This window comes from Athene noctua, chromosome 5 (genome assembly GCF_965140245.1).
Source record: "Athene noctua chromosome 5, bAthNoc1.hap1.1, whole genome shotgun sequence".
NCBI lineage: Eukaryota > Metazoa > Chordata > Aves > Strigiformes > Strigidae > Athene > Athene noctua.
In genome coordinates this window covers 19,144,849-19,165,311 of record NC_134041.1, presented here as the reverse complement: position 1 = coordinate 19,165,311, position 20,463 = coordinate 19,144,849, and the positions used below count along the sequence as shown (strand labels likewise).

Sequence of the window (20,463 nt, the reverse complement as noted above, 5' to 3'; positions counted from 1 at the left end):
GACTGCAAGCTATAGATAAATAGCTTGCAGTAGAAACAGTATGGCAAAGGAAACCAGGCTTAAAGAAAAACACATCAACTTTGAGGCAAGTAAGATTTCAAGACTTAGTAACACAACAGATAACACTCGTGTTTTAAAAACACACTGTATAAGATTTCATACATGGACCTGTTTATGCATGGGAAACCTGTATTTTGGAATTGTTTATCCTTATCTTTAATGTTACAAGTTTTCCTTTGGGAAATTATTATACACAGATGAGCTCATAAGTTCAGAATCAAGTTAAAAATAAGGATGGCTTTTCTGTAGTGCAGTTAAACCCCTTTTTTTTCTTAGAATGCAGATTTGGTGTAATACATGCTATTTTTCACTGTATAGTTATGTAATATAAATTTTCATTCCAAATGCATAAGATGTATATAGTCTTTTGAAATGTAACTTTCTATTTAAGAACATTCTATATTTTGTTTAAAATGTAGCCACTATTTATGAATAAAAACCCCAAATACTAAATTAATTACAATGCAGCTGGTACTCCTGAAGCATCTTCCAAACTGGACTGTTTTCTATTATTTGGGCTTTTGTCATTGCCATTTTGTAACGAGTATCATCTGCTTGTGGCTTGGAAGTTATCTTAGAGGAAAGAAAAACATTGTGAGTAGGACACAATAACTCTTACGTAACAGAATATTCAACATCTTATTTTTCAAATAGTACAAATGTGAAATGATTCAGCAGTAAAATCTGAATCATGTTCTCTGAAGTAGATATTCTGGAATGATGTACACAGAGGTGATCTGATGTCTTGCACCTAAAGGGATACCAGTTGTAAAATAACCAGTCCTGTCAGCATGGCATCTGAATATCTGGATGGTATTTCAACAGGAGTTGGGTCTGGTAGCTTGGGATTAGTTGGATGGTATTGCTCCCTTAGCCAGGTCTGTTAACCTGGGGCAAAAAAAGTTAATTTCATAGGCTCTATACCCATTAGGGATTCTCTGGCAAAAGATGAGCTCATTAAACTGGTTTTGTACTGCCTTAGTAAGAAATAATGTAATGGCAACCAACAGACTTGTGGTGTACACTAGCATCACTTCTTATGGGGCTCTCCTGCTTAAGTTTGGTGTAAACATTCTGAACAAGTAGAAAAGCAAATTCAAGTTGATAGGATCAGCAGTAATCTTAAAAGCTTTTAGGTTAATGCTGTGTTAAGCGACTGGGCCAGGCATCAGTAGATTCCATAAAAAATTTAAGTACAACGTTCAGCATTGTAATAAGTATTTAACAGCTTTTGCCATATATAAGTGAGATGTAGTTTACACACTTTCAAAATGATGCATACTGCAAATAGGTTAATGGTAATTATTTTGAGATGGTTGCTTCAGAAAATGATAAAATGTAAATTCATATTTGACTCCTAACATGTTCAACTTGCTCTTTTTATTTTTGGTACATGAGATGCTGCTAGTACTGTTATAGTTAGTATCTAAGTTAGAATTTTAATGGAAAAATGATCTTTAAAGAGGCTCAGTTAACAAATTTAATTAATAATGTGTTGATGCGTACAGGATATGTTGTAGATACACAGATAAATTACACTCATTAAGCTGTAGAAATAATATACTAGTATGTGCATCATTAAAAATCCACAAGTGACTAAAGTTTTCTAATTGGCATTTTTACTTTGTCATTACATATTTAGATTCCGTGGTGGTTCTGCACTAGTAAATGAAGACAAGACATACTAATTTAACAGTGGTAAATCAGAGCTGAATTAGCTCTTAAATATCTAATTTCTCTTCATAGCTTTTAAAGTTACCCTTAACTGTAGTTCAAAGACTCAGCTAAAGCATCAGAGTAACAGTCCTACCTCAATATATGACATGAACTGTGGTCAATATGACCCAAAAAGTTCCATTATGGAAAAATAAATATTTTATAGTTCTTGGCTTATCCTGGCTGATTATGTTTCTGAAGAATGAATATTTTTAAGTATATGCAACCAGACTTACCTTAGCTATAGTTAGCATTAACTTAACAGCTTCAGCAGTATTATGAACTGGTATTATACGTAAATTACTGCCCAGGAATCTGAATATCAAAATAAGTTAAGGTTACTTTTAGAATGCATATTTCATTTGTTATGCCATAAAACTCAAAAAGCATTCCCACATGATGTAAACAACTTCTCACTGTGCCTTCACCACACATACAGAGATGATTGCTTTTATCTTTAACAGCAACTGGAGTGTCTCTGCTGTTTGTATAGCCATCTGTCCCATTTCTGTACCACGTGTCTGGGTGGGATTTGGAAGGGCTCATTTCTTTTTCTAGGGCTCTCTGACAATTAGTCAACATGTGTACATTCAGAGAGAACTAAACCCTCTTCTGCTATACTGTTGAAGACTGTCTGTTCTCAGTGCTAGTAAAAAAGTGTTTGGGGGTTTTAAGGCTTTGAAAGAACACAGGAAAAGTATCTAAAAACACTGTGTTGAAAATACTTTAGAATTTGAACTAAATCTTTGTAGTGTACTATCTAAATATAACAATCTGTACATCAGATGCAGTTAAGATAATGGAATAATTCTGCTAAGAATTTCATGCAAAGACTTGATCATTCAAATAATTTAACCTAAAATTAATTCTCTATAGTATTATTGACGTGCATTCATTCTTGAGAATGGAATCTGAAGATTTAAAATGCTAGCATCAGTTGTCATTCAGTGCAATCATGGAAGACAGATCAAAGCTTAGGCAAGCACAGAGCCTTTCCTTAAGACTTGTATTTTAAGTGTGTTGTAACAATGACAACAAAGTTAGCATTGCTCCATTTTCTGTTGTAGAGCTACAATGTGATAGGGACTTTAACAACAGAGAATGAGGGATTTTAAATAATCAAAAATTTAATCCAAACATAGTGCCTAGCTGCTCCATTGTTTACTCCCCTGTGGCCTCCCCGGGTGACTACCACCTGTTCTTCCCCTCAGTCTGTTTGATGACTTGGACTCATTCACAGTAAGACCCATGCTGGTTAGATACCTGATCTGAACTTGTCTGTCTGCTCTTCTTTCTTAGCAAAAATAAATGTTCTAGGCAGTGTTCTTCCCTAAAAGTAGGTACTCAGGCCCCTGTTAAGTTTTGCTAAAATCTGATGCAGAAACTGTGGATCAGTTGCCATTTAAGGATTAAGGAAATAAACAGATGCAATTTTTCTAATACTAGCAGTGGGCTAAGCAAAGCACCAATGAATGAAGTGCAACAAAGGAACAATTACATGTTACTTACCTAGATCCATGAAAATCCATTTCTATCACTAGTTTTGTTTCCAATTACCCCAGGTCTAAATTTAGTTTGTATTTATTAATTTGATCAATGGCCATTAGAACACAGGGCTGGCCTTTGCTCCAAGGTGTTTAAAAATTAACATAAACGTTTACTGTGGGTATTAGTGGAATGCTCATTTGAGCTGGGATGATAAAGATGGCTTTTCTCTCACTTCCTCCATGATACACACAACCCTACATAAAGCGTTCATGTTGTTGAACAAGAATTCTGTAACGTTAATAAAAAAAGAAATCCTTCCCCAGTTGTAACAAAACCATAGAAGAGCAGATACAAACAGTAATACAGGAAGACCTGAAAATACCTGTGGACTTTGTTTCTTAACAGATCCAACAGATGATTTGTTTGAGAGAATACAGCACAAGTTTCAACCCCACCAATGTAAATCTCGGTGATTTACATAGAATAGCAGAACTCCAAGCTGTCAGGTAGTAAAAAAGCACATGCATCTAAAATATAACTGTGGCTCGTCAACATCAATTTGGTATGGCCTGCAATGGCAAAACTATTATTTTTATTTTAATAAAACTACTGACTTGCTAAATGGAATACAGTTTTAAAACATCACATTTGTTAGTGATCAACATATGCACAAAAGCTGTTGTACATAACCACAAAGTAGATTAAGAATTAGCACTGCCATCAGCTGAATAACATGTTCTTGCTGAATGGTGGCAGAGCTTTTAAAACCTCTCATGAAAATGTATGGAGTTTTTACAAATGGGTAATAGATTCCCTACATTTCATCCCATACACTCTGCTACTCAGCAGCATTTGGCAGCATGCCCAGGATTTAATGAAACTGCTGCTAGTTTCAAGGAGGTAAAGATCAAAGACTCCATTAGAATAGTCACTTCTTTGACACTAAGAGGGAAGACCAACTGCAGTTTGGATGACTGTACCTTCCAGAAAATAGTTCTGGCTATGAGTACGGAGTGCAATCTGATCACTGTTGTCAGCAGGTATGTACTGAAGCATGCAAATTTTCAGGCTTCATTAGAAATCACAGATAACCCACCAGTTTTAATGTCCAGTATTACACTTTCGGTGTAAAATAACATTGATTATTTCAGTTGTTCTAGCTCTGTATAACAGACACAGTTCCAAGAAAACAGCTTTTAAAAGCTGGTGAAGAATCTGTGCTTTATGAGTCTTTTCTCATGAAGGAATTTGCCTGTTCTGTTTTGGAAATGACCGTGAAAAGGTGCTGACAGAACTAATAATATTGCCTAATTTTCCAGTTCATGAGAAAACTTTAAAAATAATTATATTACATAGCCCTAAAGTGATTGAAAGGGCTCTTACTTGCTATGTTTTGAGGAATGTCCTATTTTGTTACCTATGGCGTCAGACTGATTCACTTTGTATTCTTTTAATTTGCCATTAATAAACATATGCTTTAAATAATTTTCCCGTGCATTAGCAAAATAAAAATAATATTCCTGAAAATAATTCCTAAAAAAATATTCCTGAATCTAGGACTGCTACTTCATTACTTCCTAGCAATAAAAACTTTGGTTTGATGTTGAAATCATACCTTCTCTGAATCCTAAACATGACATTCCATTCGTTTGGTCCATGAAGAGCAGCTGACAAAACCAAAAAACTGTTCCGATGAATGTTTATGAACTTCTGAATTCTTTCAGAAAACTGTTCTTCTCCTGTCGTAAGCAAGTCTTGAGTGTCTGACAGTATAAATGCAACACCTATTGAAGAAATGGATGTAAATATACATGCCATGGCAGTAATGTGATTAAGTTCTCACCAAAAACTAGGAAGCAGAATTCTTATTCAACCATTAGTTTAAAAGGTGATGGAACAAAACACAGGAATGAATTTATACATCTTGACAGTGAAATGCAATAATGAGATTTAGACAGCAACAATTAGTAATTTTAAGATAAAACTACAAATAACTCAGACATTATATTCTACCATAACATCAAAAAAACCCCCAACTGTTCAATCCACTTAAAGTACAGACATATGAATGCCTTTGAAAGCACATGCCTCAGGAATAAGCAATTGCTATAATGGAATGAATTTAGGGCAAATACGAAGACTGACTGAAGAGCTCCACAAGTCCCATTTCTAAATGACATAAACACACCTGTAACATCTTAAAAATTAGCTAAACTGTCTATAATGAAAAATGAAATTATAAACCCATCAACCAAGTTCTTCAGAAAAGGAAAGTTAAGGCAGCTGAAGTTTAGAAGGCTTAACAATCGAGGATGAAAAAGACTAGGCCAATGTGTGCCTTATTAGTCCTTATAGTTCAGGAAACCTTCAAAGGGTCTTGCCTACCTGTCTAGAGCATCTTCTGCTCTAAAAAAGGAAGGATAGATATTTCTTATTTGCAGTTTCAGTGATTTTGTAATCAAACCTGCCCCAAAAATCCTTTCCCTAACTCCTCTGCTACCACCAGGTCTGCAAATTTAACCTGGAAGATGAAAGCCTAGAGTCTCTTGTGTTTACAGCCATGAATACAAAAGATCTTGATGGCTGTCTTACATGTTAGTGGCACTCATCGTGTTTGCTCAGTTACAACAAGAATTTACTGAACGATTCAACTGATAATCATCAAATCTAATGTTCTACAATACGCCCCAAAAAAGTAAAAAGCAATGAAAATGTTTCATCCCCAAAGTTCTCTGCCCCATCCTCCGATTAACGTGCAATCACAGCACAACTCCTTCCACTACTGCACAACGTTTCAACAAGGCTGCTTTAGTTCAGTTCAGTGTAGCCTACAAAAGGGCTGACCTTGTACCTCATCAGAGTTCATGAGTTTAAAAGCATGAACTTCAAAGTACTGTACCGGAAAGAGAAAAAATCACGGATCCAATTTCCACTGAATCTGAATATCGAAGTCGGTGTTGTTGCCTCTGTAGAACTGCAGAAATTTCATGATTCTGAATAAATTTTAAAAGGTTATTTTAAAAATATGTTTTCAGCCAAGATATTAGAAATATTCTTAAAGCATTGTCTGAACCATTATAGATAGAACTTTAGCCTCATTGTTTAAAAAATATTTTTTATTCCCCTTGCAATAAAAAAGTAGTAAAAAGTTAATTAAACTTTTTCAGTTAATGAGATTCTGAAATATTTGCCTTGGAAGTTATCAAACATTGAATGACAAATTTGTATGCATACATTCAGTTTGCCTCAGGAAACTCCTGCATAATACATAAAGACGCTCAAACATTTTACAGTCTATTTTTGTAAAATGTGCTAAAGGAGGATTTGCAGAAGTGAGGAACATACAGTAGTGTGTTTCTATGACTCCAGTTAATTAGACTGCATTATTTTCACAGATGTCAGCATTTCATTTGGAAGACAGTTCAGAAAATCTGTATGGGATATGATTTTCTTTAAAGCTTTTTAACAAAATGCAATCCACTCAGGAAAACTAGAACATTGAACTATGCAACATAATAATCTACAGAATGGAATGGGTTTGGATGTATTTTTCAGCCTGCAAAAACATTCTGCAGTATGTTCTACAGAAGCTGCTCAAACACACATTTTAAAGATTAAATCACTGAATCTTTTTTAGCTAATAACGTGTTCTTTAACCTATCCATTTGAAGCATCGCCAACCTGCCTATACAGGGGAGTGTCCTGATTTAGTGGAAGAGTACAAAATAAAGTCAGGATAGCAAGTGAACCCTGAAGGAGACAGTAACTAGAAATGTTATGCTTTTGGTTGGTCTGAAAAGGGAACACTCAGTGACAGCTGCTTATGAGGTATAAATACAATTTTGGAAAAAACTCTGCTTCAAAGCCACTGCTGACAGTGAATTTTTTAATGCACAAATACAGGTAACAGCTATAAGAAAAGGATAGCTGCACAGGGAAGGGAGAAATCTCATAACCAAAACTGATACAAAGCACTACCTTTGTAAAAGAAAAGCTATCTTAGATTTGTATTCAGCTATTTATGTATCTTTGTTCACTGGGAATCCTTACTAACAGCAGTAGTTTTGAGTAGAGCTGAGGCCCTTATTAATAGGAGCAAGTTACGCTGGTATAGCTGATGAGATCACTGCCCTTCGATACCTCTCACCATATTATGGATTAAGTTGCTCTTGAAGCAGTTCCCAGACTGGAACAGTTTACAGGCTGTCATTTCAAGACAAGCAGACAAATAAGAACAGGCTTTAAACTGAGGTGATTCAGGAATTACTTCAACATCATTCACCCTTTTACACAGCAAAAATGGGGTGATAACCTTGCCAGCCAAGCTAGCATAAGATATCCTTGCTTATGAATCAAAGCCCTCCTGCCTCTAAATTCTCTCCAGCTGGCATGAAATTGGCCTCAGCTGCAGAAACTAATTACCAGCTCCTTGACATACCCTTTCACTTTACTGGGGAACACAGTCCAGGCTTCTGATATTAATGGATATAAATCTAAATCAGTATCTGTAAGACTCACTATTTTAAAGTGAGTTGCACACTTACTGAGCAATAGTCTACTCCAATGTTGATAGTGGGTAGTAGAAAATAAAGTGTTTAGGGAGAAATTCAGGAAATTAAAAACATTTCTGATGGACTTATTTATAGTACTAATTGAAAGCAGCATCACTGTAGTGTGAAAATGATGAGTCAGGAGGACAATCCTAAAGCAGTGTAACTCAGAATAGCAGGTGGCAAGAATACTAAATAGATGCAGAAGTAGCTAGGAGAAAAACCACACATACACATAAAGACCTGGTACTACAGTAGAAGCAACTTCAGACTAATATCATTGTTTTATCCTCAAAAAGCTATATTCATTTACAGTACATAAAACACTTCCACATATAGAATATAAGAAACGCTTCTTTCAGCATTTCTTAGTGAGTCAGATGCTGCTCTTGACAAGTGGTATTGTACCTGCAGAGCTGTACTCATAATAACCGTTGTTATCCATCTTGACTGTTCCTGCCCACCACTTTCTGTCATTGTTTTCAAGGGTTTAATGCCTTTGCAGTGAAATCTCAGGTGCCACCTTCTGAAAAGCTTGGAAAAATGACAAACATTACCTGCCAGTTAGAGAGGTTAAATATTTAAGGCACGCAGATCCATTAAAGATGTGATTACAAAACAGGGCACTACCTAATTCTTCAAAATGTATACAGTTGCCTACTACTACTGAACTGGTTTAAGATGGCAATTAGATACCTACATGACTTTAAAGAATCTGTATCTGAGAGGGCTTAATATCTACAAGGCATAATAGGGAGAGCAACATAATGAATAAGGACTTCAGAAAAACATTCCTAAAAGCACTTAAAACGACTAAGGAACATTTGCCCTATTTTCAAGGGGCACATTTGTCACTGTGTACCTTTTACATTAAGATACTTTTGGGAAGACCGCCGTGGGCCTCCTGCCCAGCCTGGAGGAGCCCACTATGCCGCAGGCCTGCGCACTAGCTCTTTTTCATGTACGTTTGCCTTTCACTCTCCTGAAAATACTCCTGGGCATCTAGCTTGGCAGACGCTTCTATTGCAGTAAGGCTCATGTGGTGCAACTGGGGATACTCACTGAAGCTGCCTGGCAAGAGTGTGAGGCAGCCCCGAGGGCGGGCCGGGCCTCACGCCGCTGAGGCGCCCGGTGGCGCGATGGCACCGCCAGCCGAGCCGGGGGGGTGGCGGGAGGGAGCGCTGGAGGGCTGGTTCCCAATACAAGTTTTAACCGCGCCTCTCCCCGTTTTAGAAACCTGGCCAGGCACTAAAGTGAAACCCCTGTGGCCCCGCCGGGCTGCCTGGAAGGCAGCGGGAGCCCCGGCGGCGGGCAAGACCTGGTGCCTCGCGGCTGGGCACCGAGCAGGTCAGCCCTCGGCAGGGCCGCTGTGGGGCCCCGTCTCCTTCCCGCAGCCCTCAGGAGGAACCAAGGTTGCTCCTTAGCGGGGACGGGCGGCAGCTGAAACCAAACCTTGCCTCACAGGCCTGAGAGGTTACGAGACGGCAAACAGCAGTTCCCAACACCCAAATGAAGTGCCCGTAACTTACTGCTCAGAAGGTAACTCAGGCCTTGGTGGGAAGCGAGGAAGCGCCGAAGCCAGCTCCTGCCTTTTCTCCGGCCCGCTCGACTCCGGAGTGCTGGCCTCGTGCTGCCCTGCAGCATACGGGCACTGGCTGCCGGTGCTGCTGCCAGCCCTGCCATCTCTGAAGTCTTCCCGTAAAACGTCTTCCAGAATCTTGGTGTCGGCCTGAGAGACTGCTGCCGTACAAGTATAGACTGTGTGACATTTTTAGATGATAAAAAGGGCTGAAAGGACAAAAACGTGGAAGGACACCAGGCAAAACAAGTGAGTGTTACAAACGATGGTAATAAATCTACTTTTGCATAGGAAAAAACCTTGAGAGAGTGTTTTAATGGGCAGTTAATTCGGCAGCTGTTTCTGGGGAAGAATATTGCAAATTATTTTCTATGATACTCTAAATACAGAAGTTACACAGTACAAAAACATGAAAGCAAGAAACAGCACCACTTAGAGTGAAAGAATGTTGGAGCTTCTTTTTTCATCATGTAAGAAGAAACTAATTTTACACGGCAAAGAAGAGCTGGAGTGCAGTCATTAAAAGTACTTAAAAAGAACATTGATTTCCAGCCTTGCTCTTCACCTAGTATGCAAATCTAGACTCATGACCAACGACTGAAACCAGTATTTTTACTGAAAATTTGAAATTATGGTAAAAGTTTTTCCTTTTTAAACACTTTTTAGAGCACTTTAAAATACAAAAAAGTAATCTCATATATTAAAAATTATACATTTAAATAGCAAATTGTCTGGGTTGCTTGGAAAGAATTAGACATCTTAGTGTTTTAAAAATGACTCTTCTTTTTGTTTCAGACAAGAAGTGGATTTGCATTTGATTTCGTACTTCTGTTGCTCAAATACACCCAAGTTACAGTTACCCCTCGCTGCAAGAGTATGGAAATGTCATGCAACTTTTAATAGTAAGTCAAATATTTCTAATACTGAATTTTTAAATTTCTGTGGAGTATAAATGTGAAAGTTAGCAAATTAAATGAAAATAACAGATGTATGAGGTATCCCAACTGCAGTGTTCTAGAGAGCTGTGACAGGACCAACACACTGTGAAGCCATTTCCTGTAACAGTGGAGCCATGTGCTCTGATTGCATACAAAAATAAGGGAGTTAAGAACATCAGGAATTATTTTAAAATACAATTACAAAATAATGAGGCAGTTTTATGGTGATTTATGATCCCGCTGACATCTGCCAACGTGAAGTCTGAATTCATGCACACTAAGAATGAATTAGTGTTTCAGTACACAAAGTAATGAGTAGGAACTATTTTGTTGTAGTAGTACTTGATTTATAACACTATAGTGTATCTGAATTCATATTTTGGAATATGTCTAATATATACGTGCATTAATTTAATTGCAACAATTCAGATGGAGAAAAAATAATAGGCAGTAATAGAGTGGAATAAAAAGATGATTCACAGTAATGTCTTTAACAGGTGAGTAGATTTTTTTTTTCCTTCAGTATAATACTGTTTAGAAATGCATGGTACATAAAAGAAAGGATAAATATTACATTAAAAAAAATACAGAGAGATTTAAACACTGGATTTAGGCTCCTGGGATACCAGCAGATGCCTTTTTTCCTGATAGCCATTTATCATACATGAAGTTGGACACTCCCCAACTCAAAATACCTCCTTGAGAGTCATCAAAGTACAATGATGGGTAGCTGCATACAATGAGAAAACCCAAAACCTTAACAGAAACTGCTTCCTGTCAGTATTTTGACTCCAGTTGTTATATTTTAACTTGTGTAAATTCTGTGTATCTTAGTTTCAGTTGGCAAAAGGTTATACGGGAAACTTCACTGAATATATTTCTACCTGTCACTACATTTGACAATAGTTCACATTTGAAATAAAAATAAGACTCTGAGTTAGAAAGTTCAGAGGGGAACAGACCCCACTGCCTCCTGTATAAGAGCCACCCAGGCCTAACACTCATCTGGTCCAAGTCTTCCTGCAATGGGACATGCTGAGCCCCTGGACTAGGAACTGCTCAGGGAACAATTCTGGTACTAGTTTGTTTTACAATACCATTTGAGTCTGAATCTCTCAACATGACTTGGCTAATTAAAAAGATCTTTGACTCGAAGAAAATTTTTCTAGATTGTGTATTCTTCAGAGCATTCTTCTCCCCAGTAGCTTCCCTTTGAAACAATGATTTTGAGGGATTCTGTGCTACCTGATATTATGAGCTAAATTTATTTTACTACTTATAGTTGTGTCTGCTGTGACAGTTTCTGACATTTTGCTAGTCACCTTTATATCTCGAAAGCATTCTTTTTCCACATACCTATATGGTGCATTTCACATACAGGTGAAGCTGCAAGAGAAAGAATAGCGCTGTGGCTGGCACCATATCAAATAACTCCTGGGAGCAGAGCAAAGAACCCCATTAATGCAGGAATAGAAGGATCTTGGGATTAGAACTCCCATATGATGAAGATAATGGTTTGAGCATTTGGATGAATAACTAATTTATAACAAGTCAAAATCTTGCATCAAATTAGTGTTTCTCTGTGCTCTCCTGGGCCATAACCTGTATGTTCTAAATCAGCACCACTTTTTGATATTGTAGGGCAGTTATATAGGTATCTTCCTTTTTTCTATATGAGAACTGATTGTTCACACACATCACCTGTCTTGTTCTCTGATGACATGATCCAAGAAAAAGTGGTTTTTTCCTTTCAGAGGAAAAAGAGGAGTGAAGGTCCACTAAATGGATAGAAGAGGAAGGTAACACTTTTTTTGCGATTTACAGAGCACAAATAAAAATTGATGGCAGCAGTCCACAAGTTCAATGAAGTACAATGACTCAGCATTCAAGTTATACATAGGATTTATTATTTTCTGTCATACAGAAATCAACCAAGACTCTTCAGTATGTAGCATGGGGAAGAAAGCTTGTGGGACTATGCAACTGTACAGAGATTCTGGAAACAGAAGACCGTGTTCACAAGGAGTCATTTGGAAATATGCTTACTTAGGCCCCAGCTAATTATCTAGTTTCGAAAAGCAAGCAGGTGGAAAACATGCAAGCATTCAGTTTGAGAGCTTAACACCCTCCCTTCCCAAAGACTGAGTGGTCAAAATATTCTAGGACCATAAAGCCATGGACTACAGGTAGTGACTCGAAATTTTCTCCAAATGCATCCCATTATACATATATAGGATTAATCCTGATTACTAGAACATGATAATCCAGAATATGGAGATTGAAGTTTCCTTCTCTACCACAAAGATACAGGAGGACATTCTGTTACAGGTAGGAAGTTTGACTCATAGGTGGGTCTCATGTTCATGAACCTCATCCTCATCCTATGAAGGTAACAAAAAATTTTTACACTACCTACAATGAATCTGTCATGTACATAAGGTTTGTGCTATTTATACTGATTTTAAGCACACTGATTTAATTCTACTGAGAGGATGCCATGCTAGACTCAAGGTTATAAAAAAAGAACTAAAATTCTGTTAAACACAAGCATAAGAAAAATCACACAAATGATTAAATAAGGACTGCATAAACAAGGATGCTGTAGATTTAAGTCATTTGGTAAGATCAGTCTCAAAATTGGCTTATACAGTTACAAAGTTACATGAACCAAAATTTTTACTCAGGTTACCAGTCTTCCTGTTCACTTAAAAAAATCCTGAATTTTATAGATGTGGATATGATATCACTCACACTAATTTCAGTGGGAGCTGAGAAAAAATCAGTCACTTTTACTTGTGTGTATAAATACAAAACCTGATGGACTACCTGGGTAATTGGGCTCAGTCCCCAAATTTGTACATTTGAGCCTCTGTTTAGGTTCACCACTTACTCTAATTCAGTTAACAGTCATCATCTGTTAATATAGAAAAACCTATTTTGATCATCGATGTCCTTGTTAAATCTATCTAGTTACTGAGCTGTAGTCAACCCCCCCCAAATATTGAAGCTTCAGTTGCTGAAGATCTGATCAGTATTCATATTTTGCTGTGCAATAGGCAAAAGATCTTTTGTTGCATGTAATGCAAAAAGTTAGATTTCTCAGGACTAATGGAACAGTCTTCTGAGCTGGGAACTTCAGCAATAAATCAAGGAGAACAGGGAAGCAACTTAATTATTATTAAGTTAAACTTAATTCTGTTACTAATTATTGCATACTTTAACTGCATCCAGGTGGTTCATCGGGATTAGAACCTTATTGAGTACCATGTAAAAACCCAACTATGCACAGTGCCTGCCCCCAGTGCCTGTTCCATTACCCTTTCTGAAAAGTGAATGTTAACCTGAAAGCCAATTCGTAAATGTTTAAGTGGATTCACTCTCATGTTTGTGGAACTGTGGCCTAATTGGCTATACAGTATAGATTGCAATGCAAAGTATAAAAGGAAGATCAAATGCAAGAAATAAACAGGTGTGTGCATGCATGCACTGTAGAGCTTCTTCACTTATTAGTTACCAATGTAAAAAAAGAATAATCAAAGCCAGTATTTGTCCACAATTTATATCCACTTTTTATATAAATCACTTTTCTCTGTTACAGGTTTAGTTTCCTTAAACACACATAGTAGTTGTCAATAGGAGGCTTGGTTTTAAATTAGCCAAAAACCAGATTTGAGCTGTATTTTTTTCAAAATTGAACATATTAAAGCTTATTTTTTAAAAATAGCATGTATAGCTTGTGTTCAAGAGATAGAGCTGAAAGCCAGTATGAATTTTCTGCAAGAGATTAAGGCTTCTAATTGTATTGGATTTCAAATGCAAAAGCCCATTTCCATGGAATCATCCACTGTAACAAAGCTGCTAGTCTCATTCTATCTTTTGTCCTCATCAGTTCCTGTGTAGTCCCAGCAAGAATGTCATCGATCAATGTACAGCTGTTAAATCACCCCAGTCATGAAATATTAACAGAATGCATACAATTATGACTTTTAAATTGAAGTCTTTCTAGCTGCAATTTGTCACATCTACAATTGTACAATGTTATTAGTAGAGTAAAACTAGAGAACTATGAAATAGATCTATTGGAAAAATAGCATTTCTAGTACATGCATTTAATATAGGTAAGCCCTCAACCTGCTTCAGCTGAGGTGAACAGTTTTCCCTTTGACATTAATGGAAGCGAAATAATGACTTCTTAAATGCCCTGGTTCTGAGCAACAGATGAACAACAAAATAGCAGCTCTTAATTCCTTCATGCAAAAGTTTAGACTTTCTGGAACAAAGTAGAATGAGCATGCTACTAATTATTTCCCAGATGGCAATAATATATATTCAGAGTTTTGAAACAGTCTCCTACAATCGGTACGTTGAACAGGTGCATTAATTTTTTAATTTTTTTTTTTTATATATTCCCTGAAAGAAACTGAGATAGACAATACTAGCGGAACAGATCCTATGGACAGTCTTCGTGAGAAACATGGGAAGTTCTCTGGCCCACTAGTTCCTCCAAAAAAGTAATAAAATTTGCAAACTCAAAAATTCAGTGTAATTTTGAAATAATTTAAAACTGTAAAAAGTGTGGAATAAGATTATTAAATATGTACAGTTTAATCACATACCATCCAGAACTTCAATGTATTGCAAGTAACCCATATTTCTTGTATTTCATTACTACTCTTTTCCAACAGTATCCAGAGTAGTTTTATTATAATGAGAATATTTTTATCTCAGATAATTATTTCCTGTGAGCATTGTGTTCCTGCCTGCTGACTTTTTACATTTTACATGCTGTGGACCTTGACAAGGCCCTAGCAACCTGTTCTGACTTTGAAGTTATCCCTGCTTTTATCAGGAGGTTGAACTAGAGACCTATGGATGTCCCTTCAAGCCTGTATTTTTCTGTAGTTGTGATTTTTCTGCATTTTTTCTGTAATTCTATGATTCCACAAGCAAGTTTTTCTAAGAGAAAAAATGATGAATATATGGAGTGTCCTCTCCACTACCTCTACCACAAAAGCAGATGTTTGTCTTTTCTTATGCTCTTATCTGATCACTTGTGGTAGCAGCCCAGACTGCCTGCTGATCTCATTTCATGCCTACTTATCACTCCTGATCTTCATTTAGGTCTCAGTCTCAATTCTTTTGCTACACTATATAAACATGGTATAATCTTATGTCTTTAAAAAACAAACCAAAATATATTCTTAACTGATGTGCTTTTCTAACTGATGCATCTCTCTTAATGGTTAAGCTTAGTTTCCTTCCTTCAATTGTCATACTCCACCAAACTGGCTTCTGCCTGTCTTTCATTCTGAGGAAGCCAATATCTCATTTTGATCACAGTCCCTAAGAACATGTTCTTAACCAGCCTCAAAAGTGCTATTTTATACTCAGCTGTCTTGTGGGCTATCTTCAGTGAAGCCAATGGTGTATTTTTCTTTATACCCTTCCATCATCATCCTCATTTGACTCCTGTCACCATCTTTGTTTATTCCCTTTGCTTCCCTAACTGTTTTTTTTTGAGCAGATCATTTGGAAGAACCTCCACTTTCCTCTAGGGTTCCAAGTGTTTGGGCCTCCATTTCCTTCTCTTCTCCCTTTGCAATATATGTGTTGGTGATTTATTCCACAAATACTATGTTAGCTAGCATCTATATGTGAAAAACCTGCAGAGCTGCTTCTTCAGTTCAGACTAGACTCTAATTTTTCAAGAAAAAAAATTATGCCTATTGACATCACCTTTTGGAGGTCTAGCCTATTTTAAACTTAATATATCCATACACATAAAACATCCTTATTTTTGACTTTCATAACATGTCATTATAAACTCTGACTTCCAAGTCCTCTCCTCTAACTTTCACTGATATTTCACTAAATTTCTTGTTACTACCTGTAGGATACAGATATCTTTACCCATTCATATAAAAATCTCATGTAAGCTGTCAGGATCACCTGTTGACTGCAACACTGTCTTCTCAGGCTTTGACAAAGCAATTTCATTGCTCTTACTCATTCAAAACACTACAGCAAAGGTAAATTCTTAGACATTATTTTGACTATGCCATCTCTTTCTTTTGCTTCTTCAGTGATGCCCTTTCACTGTTTCATCAGATGTACATACCTTGTCTTTACTTTAGGGGTCATTCAGGACCTCTTAATCACTATTCATTTGGAGCCCATGACACTAGCTTTGATTGTTTCTATATGAAGTTTTCAAACAAACCTTTGTTCATTCTCTCATATTTTGGAGAAGAGGCCAATACAGTGGCAAAATCACTGTCAGGAGACATGAGCAGGGCTCCAGAGAACTCAAGTGACTGATACTACTGAACAGATAGCCACCTACATGTGCCTAACGCTTGAACATCCTCTTGAATGAGGAGGGACTGCTAAACAAGGTCAAACAAGGAACAGATGGTTGGTCATGAACAGGGCTCGTCAGGAATATAGATTCTTACAGCTCCCTCATTTTCCAGCCTCCAAATCCCACCCTCTGATTTCCCCTTCTCATAACACATACAGAGAAAAAAAAAAAAAAAAATATCTAAACTGGTGGTATGCAGAAACCATTGCTAATCAGCTAGACAAATATTGACAGTCTTATTTTTCTTATTTTACTTTTCCATCCATGTATTTTTTTTGTCTTTTGTCTTAACTTGGATTATAACCACTCTGTGGGAAGTCTTTGTTGTTGTTCTCTGTTTGTACAATGTCTAGCCAGTGAGATGCTGGTCTGATTAAGCCTCACAGGCACTCTGGTAACGCAAATTAAAAACAATACCACTTTCTATTCTTGCTGCTTCTACAGACACTATCTGGCTGTGGGAAACTGAATTCTATGGCTGCATATGTACCAAGTGAACAATACACCAAATCCTGATCACTGGTCTACTGCAAAACTATTAAAGGATTTGCAACAACATAACTGGGGACTTGAAGAGAGAAGCTAATTTAATTTTCATACAACTGGAAAAGTAAATTCAAACTAAAAAATAGTTTAAAAATCCCTATACATGACTGTATTTCATATAACAAACATGGAACTTTGTATGCCACTTTTCAGTGTTACTTTTTCAATTCAGCAAGAAGTTAAAAATGTGGGTAAAGCAAAAAATAGACAAAAGGAAGTCTCACTATGTTCCTTTTCCTAATCCTTTATCTTCTTTTGATCATTTAATTTTGTTTAACGTGTGAATGCCCACTACCAGAATATCATCAGGATTCTGAAGTTGATTAAACTTTATTGTAAACAACTTTTACTTTAGTGTTTTACACATAAATTGAGAAAACACCATTCCTCAGCCTTCGGTAAGAGCTTCTCTAGAGTTTCATCTTTTACTATGGCTAATGCTATAGTTCTTTCATTTATCCAAAAGATTATCTGCTGTCAATATACCTTATAAACTTGAAGGTGAAAAATAGGTTTTCTTGATGATTTCCACTTCTGTAAGTTCTAATTCCCTCAATATGGACTGGGATAAATATAACATATTACATTTAAAACATTTTGAATTATGGTATCTCAGACTATTTATGCTCCTGAAAGTTAAGAGTAGGAGAGAGATTTTTATTATGAGACTGAACATCTTCCTTCCCTGAGTTTAGAGTCCTACTTCTTCACTGACATAAAGAGAAAGAAAGGCTTTCCTTTTTTTTTTTTTCCTGCCTTGATATTAAAGAATGAGATAAAATTCTTCCTCCATTTATTTTGGGGAAAATCAAACATCGCTTTTATTTCTGTAGCAGAAGTTCAACAAAGTGGCTTTCTAGATAAATTATTTTGCCTCAGAGCTCTTTGTTACATCAAGTCCAAAGACAAGATAACTCATAACTTCTTTAGTCATATGCTGGGGCAACTTCGTATTTTCACAGAACTGAGTTTCTGACTACAAGCAAAAATAAATGAAGTTTCTTAAGAAAATTAAGTTGCACTGTTGGAATTGTGAAAAAGCTTGCAAAACTGACCCTGTTATCAGTGGTTACAACCATCTGAAGTTGTGCACTTATCTTAAATAATTTTAACGATAAAAATGTTAGTAGCCTTTTACTGCCATGTGGCACCCACTTCTGAAGGCACTTCTGTTAATGACTAAGAGGAGGTAGAATACTTCCTGCTTAGATTTTAAGTTGTGGGAATGACAAGCCCTGCTACTTCCGTAATGCAGATATCTTAGAGGGCCTAACCTTTGCAGGGAAGAAAACCTGTATGTTTCAGGAGTTCTTACTTTGTAAGAATTACAAATATTTTCTTACTCCCTCCCCATCAAATCAGAAAAGACAATAAATAGTCCTATCCACACCCAAATTAACAGCCAAAAGCAGCAGCAGAATGAACAGTACTGGGAAGTATATCTTATTTCAGTCTTAATCAGAAGAATGGTTATGTTGACATTTAGTCTCAATAGAAAAGCTCCACTAGAGGTATTAGTGAAGATGAAAGAATGCTGTTACTGCTCCAAAAATGTAGCCTCAATGAAAACAAACAAAACCAAATTTCTGAGACTCTTGCTATGCCTCAGACAGCATCAGAAGTGCAAATATAAGGTACTGAAGCCTGAAAGTAATTCTAGTCCATATCAGACTTCTGATACAACACTAACCACAGCTACAGACTGAGATACACTTTTGGAGACATTAGACATACTGTTTTTTAGAACAGGAGCATCGTTCTACCAACTCTGAATTCATGCACTATGCCATTAAAAGATTTACTTAAATATGTGCATTTCCAAGAAAGAAACAGTGCTCTTCCTATAGCACACACATTCTGAAATCTTATATTTAAAGGAAAGACAATGAAAAAAATTTATTGGAAACTTCTAAACGAATCAAGCCAAAAATACAAAAAAATCAAATCTGGAAGAAACATATGAAACAAGCTGCTCATATTAATAAGGCCCAAGGCAGATTCATGTTGAAACATTTTCTTTGAACATAAGTATATGTTTCCATCATTTAAAGCAGTGTTGGCACACATCACCTTTCGACACAACCATTCTGAATCTTTATTGTTGTAAAATGAAGTCACCATATAGAGAGTGGGGAAAAAAAAGGAGAGGAATAGCTCTACTAATGTGCAGTCATCTTTAAATTCTTGCTCAATGAGAACATTAAATGTCAGAAAGGAAGATAAAAGGGAGGGTGGAAACCAAAATTTTTCTTTCATGTCATCTAATTTTTCTAACAATTCTAGAAAATACATGCTCAAAGTTCATTTTTAGAAAAGACATACATTTAAGTCTTGAAAAATTATTGTAATTGTGATTAAATCTAGATTATAAATTAACATATTTACCTCATTATATCAGAAAGATTGCCTCAGTACCAAGAATTGCTTGTCCTTGACTGATCAGTATTTCAGTATTGTATGGAAACAACTCATCAAAAATAGATTTGGGGAATGGGTTGGAGTTCAGTTGCAAACAGTTGATCACCTTAATGATGAGTTTCTAGTTCAAGAATTGTCCATTCCCCTTGAGGGGACGAACAGTCTTCAGATGAAAAGCTTGCCACTGTAATGCTTGCTGAGGAATCATCAAGTGGAGACATAAGTTCAGTCCACCTACTGAATGTGTCAACTTGTGATGTACCCTGAGGATTTGAACCATCTCGTGCCAGAAACAGTGTCTGATTTATAAGACATTGTGCTAAGTTAATGTCTTCAGGAACAGAGTTTTTGAAACCTATATTTGAGTCCTGCTCAGATAACAATTGCCTGAGGAGAGTCCAGTCCTGTTCTGCAAACTGCTGATCTTCAAAATCCACATCTAGAACTGCTGTTTCTGAATCCATCCTCTGCTCAATTGCTTCTCCAACATCCATCTCATATATTGGAGAAAGGGTTTTTGAAGGCCGATGCTCATACATGCAGGTTTGTGCCATTGTGTCATAATCATCTATGTCTCCTGAAATAATTCACAATACTGTACAATGTAAAAATTGCAGATGATCCTCCCCTCAGTGTTGTGTAGAGCAACATTTAACTCATTCAAGAAGGACAATCCAACCAGGTTAAAAAAGGGGGGATGGAGGGTTATACAAAATTGACAAAATTTGAGGCATTTATTTCCTATATAAAAAACAAAGTATGATTTATAAATTAAGTTAAAGCAGCAATCACCACTGGTAATTAACA

General features: G+C 36.6%; 2 protein-coding genes across 4 annotated transcripts in view; both read right to left on the bottom strand.

Moving 5' to 3' along the window:
• Positions 1-71: 71 nt before the first annotated feature.
• C5H1orf146 (chromosome 5 C1orf146 homolog) lies at positions 72-9,410 on the bottom strand. Its single transcript, XM_074906563.1, has 6 exons — positions 9,344-9,410; positions 8,223-8,348; positions 6,164-6,257; positions 4,880-5,048; positions 2,013-2,091; positions 72-633 (listed from the first exon to the last, which is right to left on the bottom strand). Exons 2-6 carry the CDS (start codon positions 8,289-8,291, stop codon positions 514-516), a joined length of 531 nt encoding a protein of 176 aa, XP_074762664.1. The 5' UTR covers positions 8,292-8,348; positions 9,344-9,410; the 3' UTR covers positions 72-513.
• Positions 9,411-12,230: 2,820 nt separating this feature from the next.
• BTBD8 (BTB domain containing 8) overlaps positions 12,231-20,463 on the bottom strand; it is a 50,709-nt gene continuing 42,476 nt past the window's right edge. For 2 of the 3 annotated variants that reach the window (XM_074906556.1, XM_074906558.1), the window contains one exon: positions 12,231-20,233. In XM_074906556.1, coding sequence (XP_074762657.1) covers positions 19,764-20,233 — 470 coding nt within the window. In that variant the 3' untranslated portion in view covers positions 12,231-19,763. Of the gene's footprint in view, positions 20,398-20,463 lie in introns of all 3 variants that reach the window. The other variant, XM_074906557.1, reaches the window with a different exon arrangement.